Consider the following 18,431-nt stretch of genomic DNA (forward strand, 5'->3'; position numbering starts at 1 on the left):
TACATTTACTGGTAGCTTAGTTCACTACATATTCCATGTAGTTTATCCAACACTGTTAATTTTAAGCTACACGTAGCCACGTACCCAATAATACACTGTCCTCTTTAATCTAGGTAACATTAGAGACATTTCCCTGGCACTCTTTACCCTGAGTAAATAGGCTGAAGTTGCCTTACCTGGTGAAGAAACGGGTATCCTTGTCCGAGGAAGCACAGTTCCTCATCCACAGTTCCTTGTCCACTGGAAAGGTATAAAACAAAAAAAAAACGAAGCAAACCGATGTACCTTTAATTCTGGCGTAAAGGCACACAACAGCGTTCAGCAGTTGTACCAGATTGTCGGTGATATTTGAAGTTTTTCGACAAGTCTCTTCTCTTCACTAGCTTTGGGCAATCAATGTGGACGATCGATGCTATAGTAACGGAAGTGAGCATACGATCCGACATATTAACCGGAAGTACCTCAGCTCACCGTGGCATATAGGCAATTGAAAGAGAAACGTATCCATATCTAGTAGGGCTGAACGATCTATCGTTTTCGACCGAAAATCGCGATCTCAAGCATTACGATTTTGGGATCGTCAAAGCTGCGGTTTTTCTTGCTGAATAATAATAGCCTAGGCCTAATAATTTCGTCAATAATTCCCATGCATGCTCAATGCCGGTGTAGAAAGGCTCTGTGTCATCTACCAATCACAAAGCTGCAGGCTGCGCGTGACCAGGTGACGTTTGCTCCACTCCAATCAGTGTAGCTCGACATTCAACTTCAAGCATATGGCTGAAGCGGGAGAAGACGCAGAGCCGACGAAATTATTGTCGAAGAAAAACAGCACGTCGGTCATTTGGCAGTATTTTGGATTTGAGGCCAAAACACAGTGACCAAAGACTCATTTAAAAGTTTGCTGCGCACAATGGACAAGAGGTATGTTCTGGCCTCCCGCACCTACTTTAACCAAGTCGCCATCCCACAGCTGTACGGAGAATGCAAGGCCAAAGTTGTAAATGAGCTGGAAAAACATGGAGTTTTACGCGTCAACTATACGGATCTGTGGTCAAGCAGAACAACCGAGCCATACATGAGTTTGACGGTGCATTTCGTGAACGAAAACTTCCAGTTGGTTTTTGTTGTTGTTCTTCTGCATCTTACCCTAAAATCCCTTATCTGCACCTTACCCTGACATGACTTTGTTCCGTTAAGAAAAGGTGTTCACTCTTTTTACTTATCTTGGGCTGGCGACTAAATTGTCTCCGATGCTCCGCCACTTGGCGAGTGACATTGCGGAGCAAATCTCCCGACTATTGCGCCCGTCATGGTTAAAAATAGCTTTTTAATACAATAATTTTGCCAGCGAATACAAAGTTCTAATACTTTGCCGGCGAATACAAAGGTTATAAAGTTCTAATATTTCGAGCGCAATTTTAAAGTTGAAACCGACTTAGTTGACCACACGCAAGTTAACGCAGTTAAACGAAAGCTAAAATAATGTGCTGATTCATTGCCGTTGCATCACCTCAAGCAAAGGTGCAGAGAACATCTAGGGTGGAAGAAACAACAGCCACAACATCAGCTACAGCTACACCAAGGGCATGTTGCAGTAGGTGGCTCATTTTATTTTGTGTAACACATGTATTCATAACATCAAGCCTTTCGCCCACTACACAGTGTCATGCTCCGGTAAGTTTTTTTTCCTTTGCTCTCGCACGCCCCCTTCAGTGAAGCAGAGGTACTGTTTGCCTTCCCTTTGTTTTTTTCAATGCGGTTTTTTGTCAGATCAGTAAGACTATAGTATAATAAGCTTTTGAATATCCACGCTGTACTGTTAGTTGGACAATATTTATCTATCATATAAGTGTCATTTAAAAGCTTAATTTAGATTTTTTTTTAGTAGCCTAGACCTAATGCAGCGCTTCTTATGAGGTTAAATTAATTAATCTGAAGTACATTTTTAATAGCCAACTCTTGAATGTGCTTTAAAAAATTGTGGTCATGCAAAAGTAAATTAAATAATGACTGTATCGTGAAGGAGGGCCTTTAAGGATTCCCGGGTATAGCATACAGCGCGTGTTGCGGAAGTCACCAGCCAATTGGGCAATATTGGTTGATTTTTTTAATCCATTCTGAGAGTGATTAACAATGATATTAAAATCATAGGTAAAGATTGTTTATATCAAACAATGTCAGAGTAGGTCTGAAATGGCAGGTTTAATTTTGCCCGGTAAAAATGATTGGCTGGTAAAAAATGTCATGTTGTCTGGTAAGCCAAAAAGTTAATTTCGAGCCCTGATTACCTTAATGGAATTCATTGGTTATATTAATTTATACTGGAACTTGATATAAAGAAAATAAATCGTGGTTGAAATCGAAATCGCAATCTCTACCAGAAAAATCGCAATTTCAATTTTTTCTTAAAATCGTTCAGCCCTAATATCTAGGGAGCTGCACGCGTTGCTAGGCAACGCCATTATTAACGGAGTCTTTTGCGTTTCATCCCTGACTTACCAAGCCAAGGTAAAGTCCTCAAAATGTTTTATCATAACGGTGTTACTCGTGTGTTATCAGCAAACTTTCTAGAACCAACAGAGGGGAGGCAAGCACTGCCTCTGCCTCTGCCTCAAGCCAACGGCTGAAAATAGAAGATTCTACAGCTAAGCTAGCCTACGTTATATGACAATGTCCAACATCGCCCATTCTGTTAAGCAATTAAATGCTAAGTTTAGTTATGGTTAACACGACAACACAAACGTTTGCTGATAACACACGAGTAACACCGTTATGATAAAACATTTTGAGGAGTTTACCTTGGTAAGTTAGGGATGAAGCGCCGTCGTTAGTTAGTCAAAAACATGACAATCTTGTAATTTAATACCATGTTGTGTGCTCAAGTGCTTATTCATAGTAGATGGCCCTCCCTTTGACGAAATACATGTTTTACAGACGTTACAAGTGACCATGTTTGCATTTGTTCGAGTGAAATAAAGCCACACTTTAGATCGCTTCTTTCTAGTTGCCATTTCTGCTGCGGTCTGATTTTTTAAAGGAAGCGTTCGCGGATGCGCAAACGGCACAGAGGTCCGTTTACAGACCCGGTTTTTAATTTGGCTAACGATTCCAAAGATTCGGCTCATTAGGAACCGGTTCTAAACAAGAACCGGGTTTCGGTTCCCATCCCTAACTACTAACTTGTGGAACTTGGAACTGATTTAAACATAATAAGAATAATAAACCCTTAGTTTAAATTAAAAAAAATAACGTTCTCAACATTTCTTGACATCACATGTTTTTGTTGTCCTTTTTGGATATCCCAAACATGAGTAAGACCTCATCTGAAGCCCTGATGGTCCAGCTGCTTCTTCCTCAACCTGCACTACATCTGCACTGGATTTCTTAGTTTCCTGAATGCATTTCAAAATATTGCCTTAATGAACAAAATTTCCTAATGAGAAGTACATGCAGTGCATTTGTTTGTTCTGAAATTAATTTGTAATATGTAGGTAAATGGTTCAGGTTTTATGGAGCTGTACTGAGCCTTCATCATCTGGATTGCAGTGCATTGAAATAATGTATTCATGAATTATATGCTACATACATTTGGGCATCCCAATTGATTGCACCTTTTTACTACCTTCAAGTATAACATGTATTCTCAAAATAGCCAGTGTGATTGATTACATTCATGGGTAAAATTGTCTAAACAGGGTAGGGTAGCAAATCCTTCTGGCCTCAACAAGACGAGATATAATGCAGGCTAAAGTTACATGCCCTACACACTTACAACTTTCAAAACATGTTTCCATTGTACAATGGGTGGCGATTTAGGGCTAGCAGCTTCGCAATGTGGGTAGTTTTCCGACTAGCTAACTAACAGCGACCTGGGCTTTTTGATAGCTCTATGGGTGGAAAAAAACTTCTGGCATCTCTTTTCTTTTTAGGTGGCTTTTCAGAGCACAAAACGGTCAAAATATCAATGCTGAGACCAAATGAAATACTGATATGAGGCGTTATTATTTCCTGGCGAATTTAGTAGCTTACCGTATCAGACTACTAGCAGCACTCTTTCAGGATTCACGTAGTGTTTCTAACTCTGCCACTTCAGCCAATTAAATGACATCATCTTGTCTCACAGGCTCGAGGGCGCATTGGAAAACTTAGAAATGTATTTATAACTCTTCTGGGCGACGAACATTATTGATAATAATACGAATGAGTTTGCAAATATATTGTGCAAAATGATTTTTTTCTCAAATTAACAAAATATTGGTAGGGACTTTTTTGTCTTTCCCAAACTTTGGTCGTGACTAGTCCCTACCAACCCTATGCAAACCTACGCCCTTGCCTTAGGCAGCCATGCCATTAATGTACGCGCATCTCCGCTCACCGATCCCTCGGGTAATCCAACCAGTCTTAGATTGGAGCGACGTTGTAGGTTTTCCAACTCCTCCATCTGTGAGGTGAGCTTGTGGACTTTTTTCCGCATGGTGCGGGCTGAAATTGTTAGCGAAGTGATCTGGTCTACCGCAGTGCTAATGTGGGTTTCTGCTTCTGTGAGTATTTCAATAAATGCCCCTTTAGCTTCTTTTATCTCTCGGATGTGGCCCAGAAGTGAATTAACAGCATACCAAGGGTGGATTGCAGAGGTCTTGGAAAAGAAGGGTCAACATTGCAGATATAGACTCTTTGCATCCACTTATTAAATGCTTGTAATTATACTTCAGTCTTCCATAGTAACATCTGACAAAAATATCTAAAGATACTGAAGCAGCACACTTTGTAAACATTTATATTTGTGTCATTCTCAAAACTTTTGGCCATGACTGTACATGTCTGCTCTGCCCTGACACACTATTAATTTCGCCTAGCGTTTGGAACGCTTCCACTAGGGGGCGACTCAGTTAGATTCCCTCACTATGTCTATGGTGAAGGACTTCCGTTGCCAGAGTGACAGAAGGACGCCAGAGAAGTGGATAGGCTCTGATCCAGCTTAGCAAACTAATCGCCGACTATACACGCCAAAGGTTTTGTCTCGAATAAACTAAGTTTGGCAGAAAATGGAGGTGACCATGGACCCGTTGTTTCTTGCATGGAGCTATTTTAGGAGACGAAAATTCCAGAAATGTTCAGACATCTGCTCAAAGGTTCTTGGAGACAGTCCTTATGACCAGGTAATTTACCATTATATCTAGCTTGTAAATTAACATTAGCTAACATTACTTATCAGACATCTGACGAGACTAGACTGGATTTGGATTTTGCAAATAGTAGGTTGATCCGTATGAGATTAACAACGCGTTGAATATGTTCAGATAATTAAGGTTTGTTAAGTTTATTCGGTTGTTCTTCTTATTGCAGTAAGCTGCATACTTGACAAGAGAGTATGCGTGTCGCTCGGTAGTTTGTAGTTTAAGATGGTGATAGCATTTTAACACTTTCTGTTAAAAAAACCTATGGAAAAATTAATGCAGTTAAGCAAAATTGGCGAAGATAAGAATGTGCGCAAAACAACGCCAGGAATCCTAGGCAAACCATATGGTGAGTTCAAAGTAAAGTCAGATATCAGTCGGCCTTCTGTAACGTTAACTAACTACTGACTTGAAGATGTTGTGAGCAAGCGAAAAAAAGAAGGACTACATCTTGTCGCAAAAAAGTCCAATGAATTGGCTGGTAATGTCTGGTGTCGCTTGCATTCATAACAGCATGTGGGAATCTAGAGTGGTAACAATGGTTACGGAAGTTGCGACTATTGTTAGCTGTAGTTAACTGTCTCATGTTAAAAACAAAAACTATCCGACAGCAGAGTGTACAGTCCTGCAAATAATGTATGACATATTGCGATCTAGGCTGTACATTTATCTGTGTCACCCCCAGAGCCGGTTCAGACCTCCATGGGGCCCTAGGCAAAATTCTGCCAAGGGGCCCTCCTTACTGAACCCCCAAAATTTTCAACCGTTGCACCTGACGCACTTGTTTTACTTTCATATACTTCAAATATAGGTGAATGTTTATATACTGTAATTATTTAATTATTATTATATTATATGGCAACGACAGTTCCAACATTCTGGAGCAGAAAAGTGTGAACACTGAGAGAAAAAACACAAAGACCTAAAAATCTTTAAAAGGCAGCCTATTTACAATCAACAGTTAATTTACCAGCTCCCATGCTAACATGAAAACACACACATTGGTTGTAACTTTCAAATCTTCAATGGTCCAGTGAAAATATGCCAAGGTTCTCAGAAGAAGCAACTATTTGTTATAGAAAGACTACAAACTCTGAATCACTTGTGTTGGAATTAAAACCATTTTATTTAGCAGATCCATATTGTCCGTTTTCTGTTGAAGTGGTTGCTAGGCAAACAAATTGAGTCGTGAGAAGACTTGAGTTTAACAAAACGACATGTTTTCGATTTACAATGACCGTGTCTTTTAGAAAATGAAAGGAGAGTAAAATGCCATAATAAACAACGTACTAACCTCGAAACATCAAACCAATACTTCAAGCAACAGTTTGATATTTCTCGGTATGATCTCACTCTATTAATAAGTGTTTATTATTTAGCACCATTGTCATAATATTTCACGAGTTTTATTTATTCACCAAGAATAAATCGTATCTGCGTCTATATTTGCCTGTGGGCTATCCAAGCAAACAAACTTCAATCTTAGTCAATATGTATCCATTACTTTCCATTTTGTTAAGGCCAGTTGTAACTATACAAGGCTACAACTAAAACTAGAAAATGCATTTCCTGAAGGAAATACCAGTGCATGAAATGCAAAAGTTAGGAAAGGAAGAAGAAAAGAAAGAAGAGTGAAAGAAGGAAAGAAGAAAGGAAAGAAGAGTGGAAGAAGGAAAGAAGAAAGGATAGAAGAGTGAAGAAAGGAGAGAAGAGAGGATGAAGGAAAGAAGAGTGAAAGAAGGAAAGAAGAAAAGAAAGAAAAGTGAAGAAAGGAAAGAAGAGTGGAAGAAGAAAAGAAAGAAGAGTGAAGAAAGGAAAGAAGAGTGAAAGAAGGAAATAATAGTTGAAGAAGGAAAGAAGAGTGAAAGAAGGAAAGAAAAAAGGAGAGTGAAGAAAGGAAAGAAAAGTGAAAGAAGGAAAGAAGAGTGGAAGAAGGAAAGAAGAGTGAAAGAGAAAAAGAGAGTGAAAATATTGAAAAAAGGAGATAAAAATGGAGTGAAGAAGAGAGATTGAGTGTGAGAGAAAGTAGACTGAGAGGGATAGAGAGAAAGATGGAGAGATGGAGAGAAAAAAAGTAGAGAATGAAAGGTGTCTTAATGTTCCTAGTTACAGTTAAATTGAGAGGGACAGAGAAGAGGTTCCTTTGATTTGGCGCAGCTGTCAGTGAAGCACAGGTGCAAGCCAGTTTAAAGACCCTATTATGATGTCATAATGGCCCAATGTAAGTCAATGGGAAAATTTAGATTCGTTTTTATTTAATACCTTAAAAAGTATAAAGTTTAGAAAAGTGAAAAATACATAGCATAAGTGTCCTTTACAAGACCTACGCGACAAAGTTTGAATGAAGTTTCTACGTTAAGCGGTTCGGGCTGAATTAATCGCAGAAAAAGGTAACAAGAATAACTAGAAAATGCATTTCCTGAAGGAAATACCAGTGCATGAAATGCAAAGGTTAAGAAAGGAAGAAGAAAAGAAAGAAGAGTGAAAGAAGGAAAGAAGAAAGGAAAGAAGAGTGTAAGAAGGAAAGAAGAGTGAAGAAAGGAAAGAAAAGTGGAAGAAGGAAAGAAGAGTGGATGAAGGAAAAAAGAAAGGCAAGAAGAGTAGAAGAAGGAAAGACAAAAGGAAAGAAGAGTGAAGAAAGGAGAGAAGAGTGGAAGAGGGAAAGAAGAAAGGAAAGAAGAGTGAAAGAAGGAAAGAAGAAAAGAAAGAAGAGTGAAGAAAGGAAAGAAGAGTGGAAGAAGGAAAGAAGAAAAGAAAGAAGAGTGAAATAATGAAAGAAGAAAAGAAAGAAGAGTGGAAGAAGGAAATAAGGAAAGAAAGAAGAGTGAAAGAAGGAAAGAAGAGTGTAAGAAGGAAAGAAGAGTGAAGAAAGGAAAGAAAAGTGGAAGAAGGAAAGAAGAGTGGATGAAGGAAAAAAGAAAGGCAAGAAGAGTGGAAGAAGGAAAGAAAAATGGAAGAAGAAAATAAGAAAGGAAAGAAGAGTGGAAGAAGGAAAGAAGAGTGAACAAGAGTGTCTCTGGATGAAGAGATAAAGAGAGAGTGAAAATATTGAAAAAAGGAGATAAAAATGGAGTGAAGAAGAGAGATTGAGTGTGAGAGAAAGTTGACAGAGAGAAAGATGGAGAGATGGAGAGAAAAAAAATAGAGAATGGATGGTGTCTTAATGTTCCTAGTTACAGTTAAATTGAGAGGGACAGAGAGAGAAGAGGTTCTTTGGATTTGGCACAGGTGTCAGTGAAGCATACTAAGGCAGAAGGCAGTAACTTCTATGTTAAAGCTCAGTGGTATGATAACAATGGAATAATGACCCTATTAATTAATCAGTAGTAATACTATTTCATTTATCACAATTACCAATACAATGATTATCACACACACACACACACACACACACACACACACACCATTGAATTATCACATTAAGCACATAAAACAATGAACTTGAATTGTCACATGAAACACATAAAACATCTATGTCAGTCCATTGGGGTGTGTGTGTGTGTGTGTGTGTGTGTGTGTGTGTGTGAGAGAGAGAGAGAGAGAGAGAGAGAGAGAGAGAGAGAGAGAACGATAGAGAATGAGGCCCATTTTCCCCCTCCACATGCCCCCGCTCGCCAAGGGAAGTTACCCGATTTAGATGCACCTTTTTCGGACTAGCCACAGGCACTGGGTGGGGGAATAGCCCGATAGCTTAGCATATCTGCCATGCAATTCTAATGGTAATGCTACCTAGCTTGGTATGCTAACTGTCGGTAGCCTATACATCGTGAAATCAACCAAAATACTGATGTCACTGGCTTTAATTTGATAATGGAATGTTAGTAGTACATTTAATATCAGTACATTTGTTTAATTACTGCTGATATTTTACAAATACGTCAAAAACTCATTTTTGACCAAACTTGAAGTTACGGTCTTTTGCCTTAGCACGGCAGAGTAAAGCACAGGTGCAAGCCAGTTTAAAGACCCTATTATGATGTCATAATGGCCCAATGTAAGTCAATGGGAGAAATCTATATTCGTTTTTCTTTAATATATTAAAAAGTATAAAGTTTAGAAAAGTGAAAAATACATAGCATAAGTGTCGTTTACAAGACCTACGCGACAAAGTTTGAATGAAGTTTCTACGTTAAGCGGTTCGGGCTGAATTAATCGCAGAAAAAGGTAACAAGAATAAGAAGAAGAAGAAGAAGAAGAAGAAGAAGAAGAAGAAGAAGCCTAGGAATAACAATACAGGGCATTTCATGCACTGTAATAAGAAGAAGAAGAAGCCTAGGAATAACAATACAGGGCATTTCATGCACTGTAATTATAGAAGCTAGCAAGACGCACACAGAGACCGGGGATCCCCAAGGGCTCACCGCCCTGTTGATGTAGGTCTAACACGGACTGTCCCTCCCTCTCTCCCACCAGGAGAGGAGAGTTAAAGGCTATACCTGACTGCTGCTCCCGCAGTTTCTTTTTCAAGTTCCTTCCTCTTCCTTTTTTCATTCCCCGAGGGATAGCTCTGCTTCATCTTTCTACACTGATGATGCAATGATGCGCATGGGTAGCTATCTGACGTCCGCGACGGACAGTTACGTTGTTTTTTATAAATAATACATTTGCGGGGCCCTACGCAACGTGCGTAGTGTGCGTGTTGAAAGAACCGGTACTGGTCACCCCTGTCTCACGGACATTTGTTATTTTTCCAGATGACAAACATCTCATGCAAATACATTTCATTTCATGCCGAAACGTTTGTTCAGTCTTTGTCAGTCTCACGCCAAAAGCCTTGGAAGTTTGTGACCTTGCAAAGTCTCAGCAACGCTTTCCAATGTTTATTATGTGCTATATGGACCTTTGTTATGTCTACAATAACACTTCACAAGATGCTCTGCAAACAATGCATATGGGTTGAACGTCAACTTTGTCATTCTTTTTTTGTTGCTCTTCCTGTAATGTTAATGTTCATCTTTGATGACACAATTAATAAAACTCATATAAGTATAAAAACCTGTAATATCACTCTACCTTCTCAGTCAACATGATTCTTTGGCTACACCTGAAACTTTTACATTATGTAGATTCTTTGTGCATCTCGATCAACAAGAAATTGAGTAAACACCACACAAACACCAAACTCCACCCTTTCTTCTCCCTCAATTAGACTAATTTGAATCTGCTAATGAATATAAGTGCGTTAAAAATAAAATTAATTATTATTATAACTTTTATTATAAATAGGCCTTGGCTGCCCCTGTGTTCTGATTAAAACAAACCAAATCAAGGAAAAAGGACATTTCAGAGAAGGCAAGGTGGCGGCATGATGTCAGAAGAAACAGATGAAAACAGTGAGTGGCAGACTGGCAGTGGCTATAAATACGGTGGGCTCAGAGAACAGCACAAAATAATCCTTGGGAAATCTGGGAGTTGCAGATGGGGGGGTTTAAGCAACCACATTTTCAACTGGGTAACCACAGTGTCTTGATAGGAAGCAATATATAAAAAATAATTGCATACATAAATGAAATTAAATTAATTGTGTCCCAAGAAGCCACCAATCATGTACTCTGTCACCTTGAATCAATTATTAAGGCCACCTTGCCACTTCAGTCAGTCACATTTTTGAATCCCAGATAATCAGCTCTCCCTATTATGTAGCCTACTTGATTACGTAAATTGATGTGTATTTCCTGTGGGCTAATCATTTTCAATGCACTGATTTGGCCACCACAAACGGCAAGCTTCAGAAGCAGAAGAACTGCCCCGGCAAAGTGCTTTTAGGTTGCTTGCATGATTGTTGTGCTGTTACGTCCAACAAAGAGTATGAGCAAAGAAGAGTTTACTCTTAGTAACTACAAATTACGTTATTTATCTCCCCGTCAAAACCTAGTATAGGTAAATAAATATATAAATTATTTGTCAACATGGACATGATGATCTTCCAGTTGGAGACTTTTAAAAGCAAACTGCAACTGAGAGTAGTTAAGCCTATGAAAGAATCAAACACACTAAATAGTGCAATTTTTAGAAGCACAATCCACTTAAACTGGCAAGAACTGTTCTGAACTTGTGTACTTATGCTTATTGATCCGATTCCTTATCCATTCTCCATTGATCCGATTCCTTATCCATTCTCCATTCTACCATCGATTTTAATAGCTGAAGTGCTAACTGTTGCTTGGAAATTATGGAAATGGTAATTATGGAAATTATGGAAATGAGGGCACCTCAGCCGTGGATGTGGGCATGGGAGAGCAGTGCTCTACCACTTCCCCCGCCCACATTTTTCCTACTGGTCGGGGATCGAACCGGTGGTGGAGATTCATTAACTTTATCTTAAAAACGTGCCATTCCTGCACAGTTATTGCATGCTGTGTAGACAAATGTTTCTGCATATTGGTAGTATTCCTCCTCTTTGACAAAATAAACATTTTGCAAGCATTGCAAGTGGCCCTGTGGTCATCTTTTCGTGTGAAATATTACAACACTTTGAAACGCCTCGGCCTATACGCCGTGTTGGCTGTGGTCTAAACAAAATAGGGCTGAGTGCCTGTGACGCCATTGTGCATGCGCAAACGGCACTGGAATCGATAGCAGAATCGTTAAGGATTTTGGCCAACAATTCCAAGGAATCAATTCACTGGGAACTGGTTCTAAACAAGAACCGGTTCTACATTCCCATCCCTAGTGAGGTAGCTTTCACTTCCTCTGCAAGTCCAAGTAACTACTAATTACTGTGTCAATTCATTTTCAGTTTCTCTCTGTGATCTTTCATAGGGCTTTGCTACTGAAATGTGTGAGGGTGTGGACATTGTAACGTGGTACATTTTTTTACCCCATTGGGTGACATAATCCCACTGAATAGGGCTGCAAATGTACCCACTGCTTTTGTTTTTACCTCCACCAAGAAGATTATGTTTTCGGTGCAGTTTGTTTGTGAGTTTGTCTGTCTGTAAGCAGGATTACGCAAAAACAAAAAAAATGAGTTCACCTCACGGTGGCTCCACAAACTTAGTTTAAGTTACACTAACATTCCGAGATGCTGCATTTGGTTATTTGTGCTGCAATTATTTTGAAACTTTACAGTCCTAGATGTGACCAAACTTTTTGGTTTATCAGCAACAGTAGCTGGTATGTGTCTTTACCAGCCACTCAATTTTTTATCAACCACACTTAGAAATAAGCAATATGACACATGTGAGTGGGGTTGGCAAAGGATACCCCCATGGCTGTGATTCAGCGATAGGCACGAGGTGGGAGGCCGAGTGCCACAGTATACTGTGGTATACTAAGTATACTTAACCAACCCCACAAACACAAGTGTCACATTGCTTTTATACAACAGTTACCAACTCATTGAGTTTAGAGACACCAGAATATGTTTCTTTGTCATTTATTTACATGGTTTTCATTACCCAAATCAATCCAACTGGTACGAACAGCATTCAGCGTGGCCAAGAAACAAATAATCTGTAGCCAAGCTGAGGAATCACTGCCAGTGCAGTGCAGGTTACACCAACAGCTGAAGGAGGACTTCTCATCCAAAATGTTGTGGCTTTTGAAGAAACATTCTACAGGATTTGAATAATTTTTTTCTCCACTTTACCGACCTCTGTACAGTAATTCCTGAATGTGTTTATTTGTTTACTTCTTTACTTCATCTTTCTATCCTTTCTATCTGTTTATCTTCTGTTTATATTTACATCCTTGCCCAAGGAGTCTGATTCGCCTCTACTTATCTCTGAGGTAATGTAGATTTTCCTTCTTGTTTTCAGGAGTTGATCCTATACCTTGTCTATTCCTATTCCATCTCTATCACACTGTATACCTCCCTTCACCTCTGAGGTGTATATGACAACAGAAAAGTGAGAAGGTTTGCTATAGAATGTTGATGTTACACTGAGCTGTATATGACTACAGAAAAGTGAGGTTTGCCATAGAATGTTGATGTTAAACTGAGCTGTATATGACCAGAGAAGTGAAAAAGGTTTGCCATAGGATGTTGATGTTTCATTGAGGTGTGTTTGTTGTTCAGGCGGCGTGGAGCCTAAAGACACGGGCTCTGACTGAGATGGTATACATAGATGAAGTGGAGGTCGATCACGAGGGCATTGCAGAGATGATGCTGGATGAAAGCTCCATTGCCCAAGTTGCTAGTAAGTGAAATGTTCACACAAAAAGTCGGCTGTCCCAGACTCCCAATTACATTTTCCCAAAAAGATTTTTATTGAAAGCAAGCTCCTAATGGTGTATAATATAATAAAAAGACAGCTTTAAAACACCTTATGAAATTGTATTTGCAAGGGCCAGGAACATCCCTGAGGCTGCCGGGGACAAGTCAAGGCGGAGGCCCTAGCCCAGCTGTCAGGTTTCGTACAGACTTTCCATTCTGAAAAGAACAAGCATACAACTCCAAGCAGGTATTTGGGTTTTTCCATGTTAATTCATAGCACCAGTATTGAACTAGAGATGTATTCTCAACCTTAGGCCCATGACCCAGTCTGGGCGCCCTATCACTGGCTTTGTGAGGCCCAGCACACAGTCAGGAAGGCCAGGTACCATGGAGCAGGCCATCAAGACCCCACGGACCGCCCACACAGCGCGGCCAGTCACCAGTTCCTCTGGGAGATTTGTTAGACTTGGAACGGTATTTTCCTCATGGTCTTTTTTATTAAACATTAAAAGCACAGACGTTTACACACTTTAAAAAAAACCTAAATCATTCAAACTTTCTCCCCTGTCTCAGGCATCCATGCTGACCAATCTGGACGGGCCGTTTATAAACCTGTCTCGACTCAACCTTACTAAATATGCTCAAAAGCCCAGTATGTCCAAGGTGGGTCAAATGTTGCAGATTCTTTTTAACTGTTGGTCTCCTATCCTGCTTTGCGAATTTACAACTATCTATTTTATTGCTGAATTTGAATAACTTTTCCCTCGCAATTTGTACCATCGGTTGCCATGCTAGACCCTGTTTGACTACATCTTCCATCATGAGAATGATGTAAAGAATGTAAGTTAATTTTAACATATTGTATTAAATATACTTTAACTAACTTTCACAAACGTTTACATAGACCAATTCTAAAATGTCAGGATCTGAATATAACACATTTTAATTTCATTTCATTTCATTTCATTTCATTTCATTTCATTTCATTTCATTTCATTTCATTTCATTTCATTTCATTTCATTTCATTTCATTTTACATTACAGGCCCTGGATTTTGCTGCCCTTGCCACTGAGCATGCTCAGTTTAAGGACTGGTGGTGGAAGGTCCAGCTTGGTAAATGCTATTACAGGTGAGAAGAGAGGCTACCCGTGGATTTTTATAGTATCATATTTGAATTTTAGTCAATAGTTGCAATAAGGTTATTGGCTCAGTTTCTTCTTGTCTTTTTGTGATTCTATGTTTGCAGACTGGGTTTACACCGTGAAGCTGAGAAACAGTTCCGATCCGCCCTCAATCACCAGGAGATGGTTGACACATACCTATACTTAGCTAAGGTAAAACTCACCAGGAGATGGTTGAGACATACCTATACTTAGCTAAGGTAAAAATCACCAGGAGATGGTTGACACATACCTATACTCTAAGGTACAAAAAAATCCAACCTAGCAATCCCACACTGGCCTTCACTGAAGTTGCCTGATTAACCGAAATGAAGGTTACAAACCATTTTTTTTGTTCCAATGGTGTGCTTAATTTTATTAGTTGATTTGATTCTATACTCTTTTGTATCCACAGGTGTATCAGCGCCTAGACCAGCCCATAACAGCCCTTAACCTCTTTAAACAAGGTCTGGACCACTTCCCAGGGGAGGCTACTCTGCTGACAGGAATTGCACGCATTCATGAAGTGTGTTTATTGAAGAATATTACTGTACTTTCTAACAATGAACTCCTTTGTCATGCTGTTTTCTGCCCAGTCAAAATTTCACCCACTTCTGTAGGAGTTTATTTGTTTATATTAAACATGCTTGTGTGTTTTATAGGAGATGAATAACATCACGTCTGCCACAGAGTACTATAAAGATGTCCTGAAACAGGACAACACGCATGTGGAGGCCATTGCCTGCATTGGCAGCAATCACTTCTACACAGACCAGTCTGAGATCGCCTTGCGCTTTTACAGGTAGAACAAAGTTAGATACATTTTTGTTTGGAGTTTGGCCTGAATGTACATTTGCAATCACTGTAGATATGTCCTGTAGCCTCTGCTAGTTTTATATTAGATCCTCTCCCTTGCAGAAGTAACCAGACAGTTGGTGGAGGGTCAAGGGATAGGGTAAAGGTTTAAGAAACATGAAAACATTAATATGATTGAAAGATATATGGGTGACCAACACCAACATTGATGTTTACAGTATATACAACAGTAACTTCACTCATATGTAACATTAACTTAGTTGAGTTTAATAGACCCTCTATAGGTCAGGTCTCACCATTCAAGCATTAATGTTAACCGATGGGCGTGCTACTAACTTCTACAAGCCTAATATCTGTTTCCACTACAGTGCAGATTATCTCCTCCTGAAGTACACAATGGTATTACAAGAAGGGTGGGCATGGTCATTTTAGTATATTTATCTAATTAAAGTGGTATTACAAGAAGGATGGGCATGGTCATTTTAGTATATTTATCTAATTAAAGTGGTATTACAAGAAGGATGGGCATGGTCATTTTAGTATATTTATCTTATTAAAGTGGTTTTACAAGAGGATGGGCATGTTCATTTAATAATTTTTCATCTTACTGCACTTTTCCATTTTTGACATTTGCCATATTTTTGTATTTATATGCTATTGATATATTTAAAAGTGGGAAGCATTCTATTTCAGAATTGTTAAAATTGACTTTGTAATCAATGGAAGGGAAAAATGTTGGAATAGCACTCAATGCGAAACTCCACTCGTTTTCCATTCTCCCTCTTTTTCTAGACGGTTGTTGCAGATGGGCGTGTACAACTGCCAGCTGTATAACAACCTGGGCCTCTGTTGTTTCTACGCGCAACAGTATGACATGACATTGTCGTCTTTTGAACGAGCCCTTGCACTCGTGTCCAACGATGAGGAGCAATCTGACGTCTGGTACAACCTGGGACACGTGGCAGTGGTGCGTCATGTTGTATGACATATCTGCACAATCTGTAGTAGCGAATGTTTAAATAATGTGTGTGCTTGTCAGTATGCATGCACTTTAAAAGCCAGCATACAAACATACTTAATGCTAGTCTCCTTGACGCTAATTCCTATTGCTGTTTCCGTTACAGTTATTGACCTTCAGGACCATTTACCTGTCACTGACAATATTTGCTGTTACAAGTTGTCCATTAAACAGGAAACATTGACATTTTTGTTGACTTTCTCAGGGAATAGGCGACTTGACACTAGCATACCAGTGTTTCAAGCTAGCTTTAGCTTTCAACAATGACCATGCCGAGGCCTACAACAATCTGGCGGTGCTGGAGCTAAGGAAAGGCCGCGTTGAACAGGTGAGCATTTTCCAAACACATTCATTATTTTTCACCAGGAAGGGGACTGAGATTCAGAAGCATAAATGGTACTTGACTCCATGTCAGGGGAAAGAATGAGATGGTGTTTACCTAGGGCTTATATCACTTTGTATTGTGGGGACAGTAGATTAAGTCTTTGGTCATAATTAACATAGCTCACTAGGAATGTTTAGTATTTGGACTGCATAAGAACCTATGTAGAATAGATGTGGCAGGGCGCACTCCCTTTGACTGCTAAAGGAAGGGAAGTAATCAAGTTGCTCCCTGGTAGTAACATTTCTAACACTGCAAGAAATGAAGAGGATTCTCAATAGAGATGTTTTTAGAAAAGTTCGGCAAGGGAATTTAACAATTTGCATTAGCTAGCTTGCAGGCTCACCTCATTGTCTAGAGAAATGTACTATTACAGATTAGCCTATTCTACAGGTTGCCTGCTCTACCAAGCCCTAGCTTCCAATTGTGTTTGCTGACTAACTAAGTATTATTTGGAGGAGATTGATGGGAGGGACAAGAATTAGATGATTTGAATGCATCTGTGAACGGGGGTGTGGCTGGACAGGATTGTGAAAAGAAGTAGAGAAAATTCCACAGAAGCCCATTCAATGGGATTTGTCATCCACAAACAGGAAATTACATTGATTGAACCACCTATTGAGCAACTACGATACCTAGCCGAACTGTGTGTCCTTGGTGAAAAAATTAATTTCATTTGAATTAGTGTTTTTACTCCGTCCGTCTGCATCTATTAATAACTTCTCCTCCCCAAACAGTCCAAAGCCTTTCTGCAAACGGCAGCATCACTGGCACCACACATGTACGAGCCGCACTTCAACTTAGCCACTTTGGCCGAAAAGGTAATTCTTCTCTTTACACTCGTTTTCTGTAGATCTGCAGTGTGGGTGCACTTTCATGCTTTTAGAACAGTCATCATACATGCATCCCACTTCATGGCTACTGAGACCATCATAGATGGTGGCCTCCGATTACATTTGAATTGGGTGGTACATTTCAGTTATAATGGAGAGTCAGTAAATCAACTTACAGTAACAGTTAGCCCTACTGTCCTCTACCTGACCCTGTCCTTTAGTCAGACATGTGATCGTCATCTCTTTGCCTCTCTTTACCCCCTTCAAGATGGGCGATCTCCAGAGCAGCTATGCTGCTGCACTGAAGGCTGAGGATGCCTTCCCTGAGCACGTGGACACCCAGCAGATCCTCAAGATCCTCAGGCAGCACTTTGCTGAATTGTGAATGTATTATGGGTTAACTGTTATTGGAACTATGTTATATATTATATTATATAATGTTAATGTATTAAGGGTTATATGTTATTGAAACTATGTTGTATATTATATTTAGTTATATGTTTATCTTTTTGTCTGGAATACCACTAGCAAATCTGTCATAGCATCAATACATTTATACATCAATCAGGAAATAATGCATTTTGTCTCATTTTGACCATTTCACAATATTTTCATGTAAATATAAAGTAAAGTTTGAGTTGTCTCGAACTTCTCTAAAAATTCACACCCTCTAAATGCATTATATTGTTCCAGGTTTGCTGGCATAAGGTTGATCAGGTGTCAGAATTTCAAATTTCAAAATAAGGCCTTGACAATTACATACCAGTGGTTGATGCTGAGAATGTCTGACTAAACAGGGCTATATTGGTGAAATCCACTTTTGATAATAATACATTAAAGAGGTTAGGGTATGTTTGTGAGATCTCAGTGAATAGGAATTGTGTAA

At 39.4% G+C, this 18,431-nt stretch overlaps 1 protein-coding gene across 1 annotated transcript; it reads left to right on the forward strand.

Annotated features, from left to right (window-relative positions):
• Window positions 1–910: 910 nt before the first annotated feature.
• Window positions 911–17,943, forward strand: ttc8 (tetratricopeptide repeat domain 8; the record flags this gene model as incomplete). Its single annotated transcript, XM_080844520.1, has 14 exons — window positions 911–1,079; window positions 13,181–13,318; window positions 13,467–13,530; window positions 13,650–13,809; window positions 13,909–13,998; window positions 14,131–14,175; window positions 14,380–14,465; window positions 14,583–14,670; window positions 14,912–15,022; window positions 15,159–15,298; window positions 16,105–16,279; window positions 16,536–16,658; window positions 17,450–17,533; window positions 17,814–17,943. The coding sequence occupies 14 exons, from the start codon at window positions 911–913 to the stop codon at window positions 17,928–17,930; spliced, it is 1,590 nt and encodes a 529-aa protein (XP_080700646.1). The 3' UTR covers window positions 17,931–17,943.
• Between the last annotated feature and the right edge of the window lie 488 nt (window positions 17,944–18,431).

This window comes from Sprattus sprattus, assembly GCF_963457725.1.
Source record: "Sprattus sprattus genome assembly, chromosome: 1".
NCBI lineage: Eukaryota > Metazoa > Chordata > Actinopteri > Clupeiformes > Clupeidae > Sprattus > Sprattus sprattus.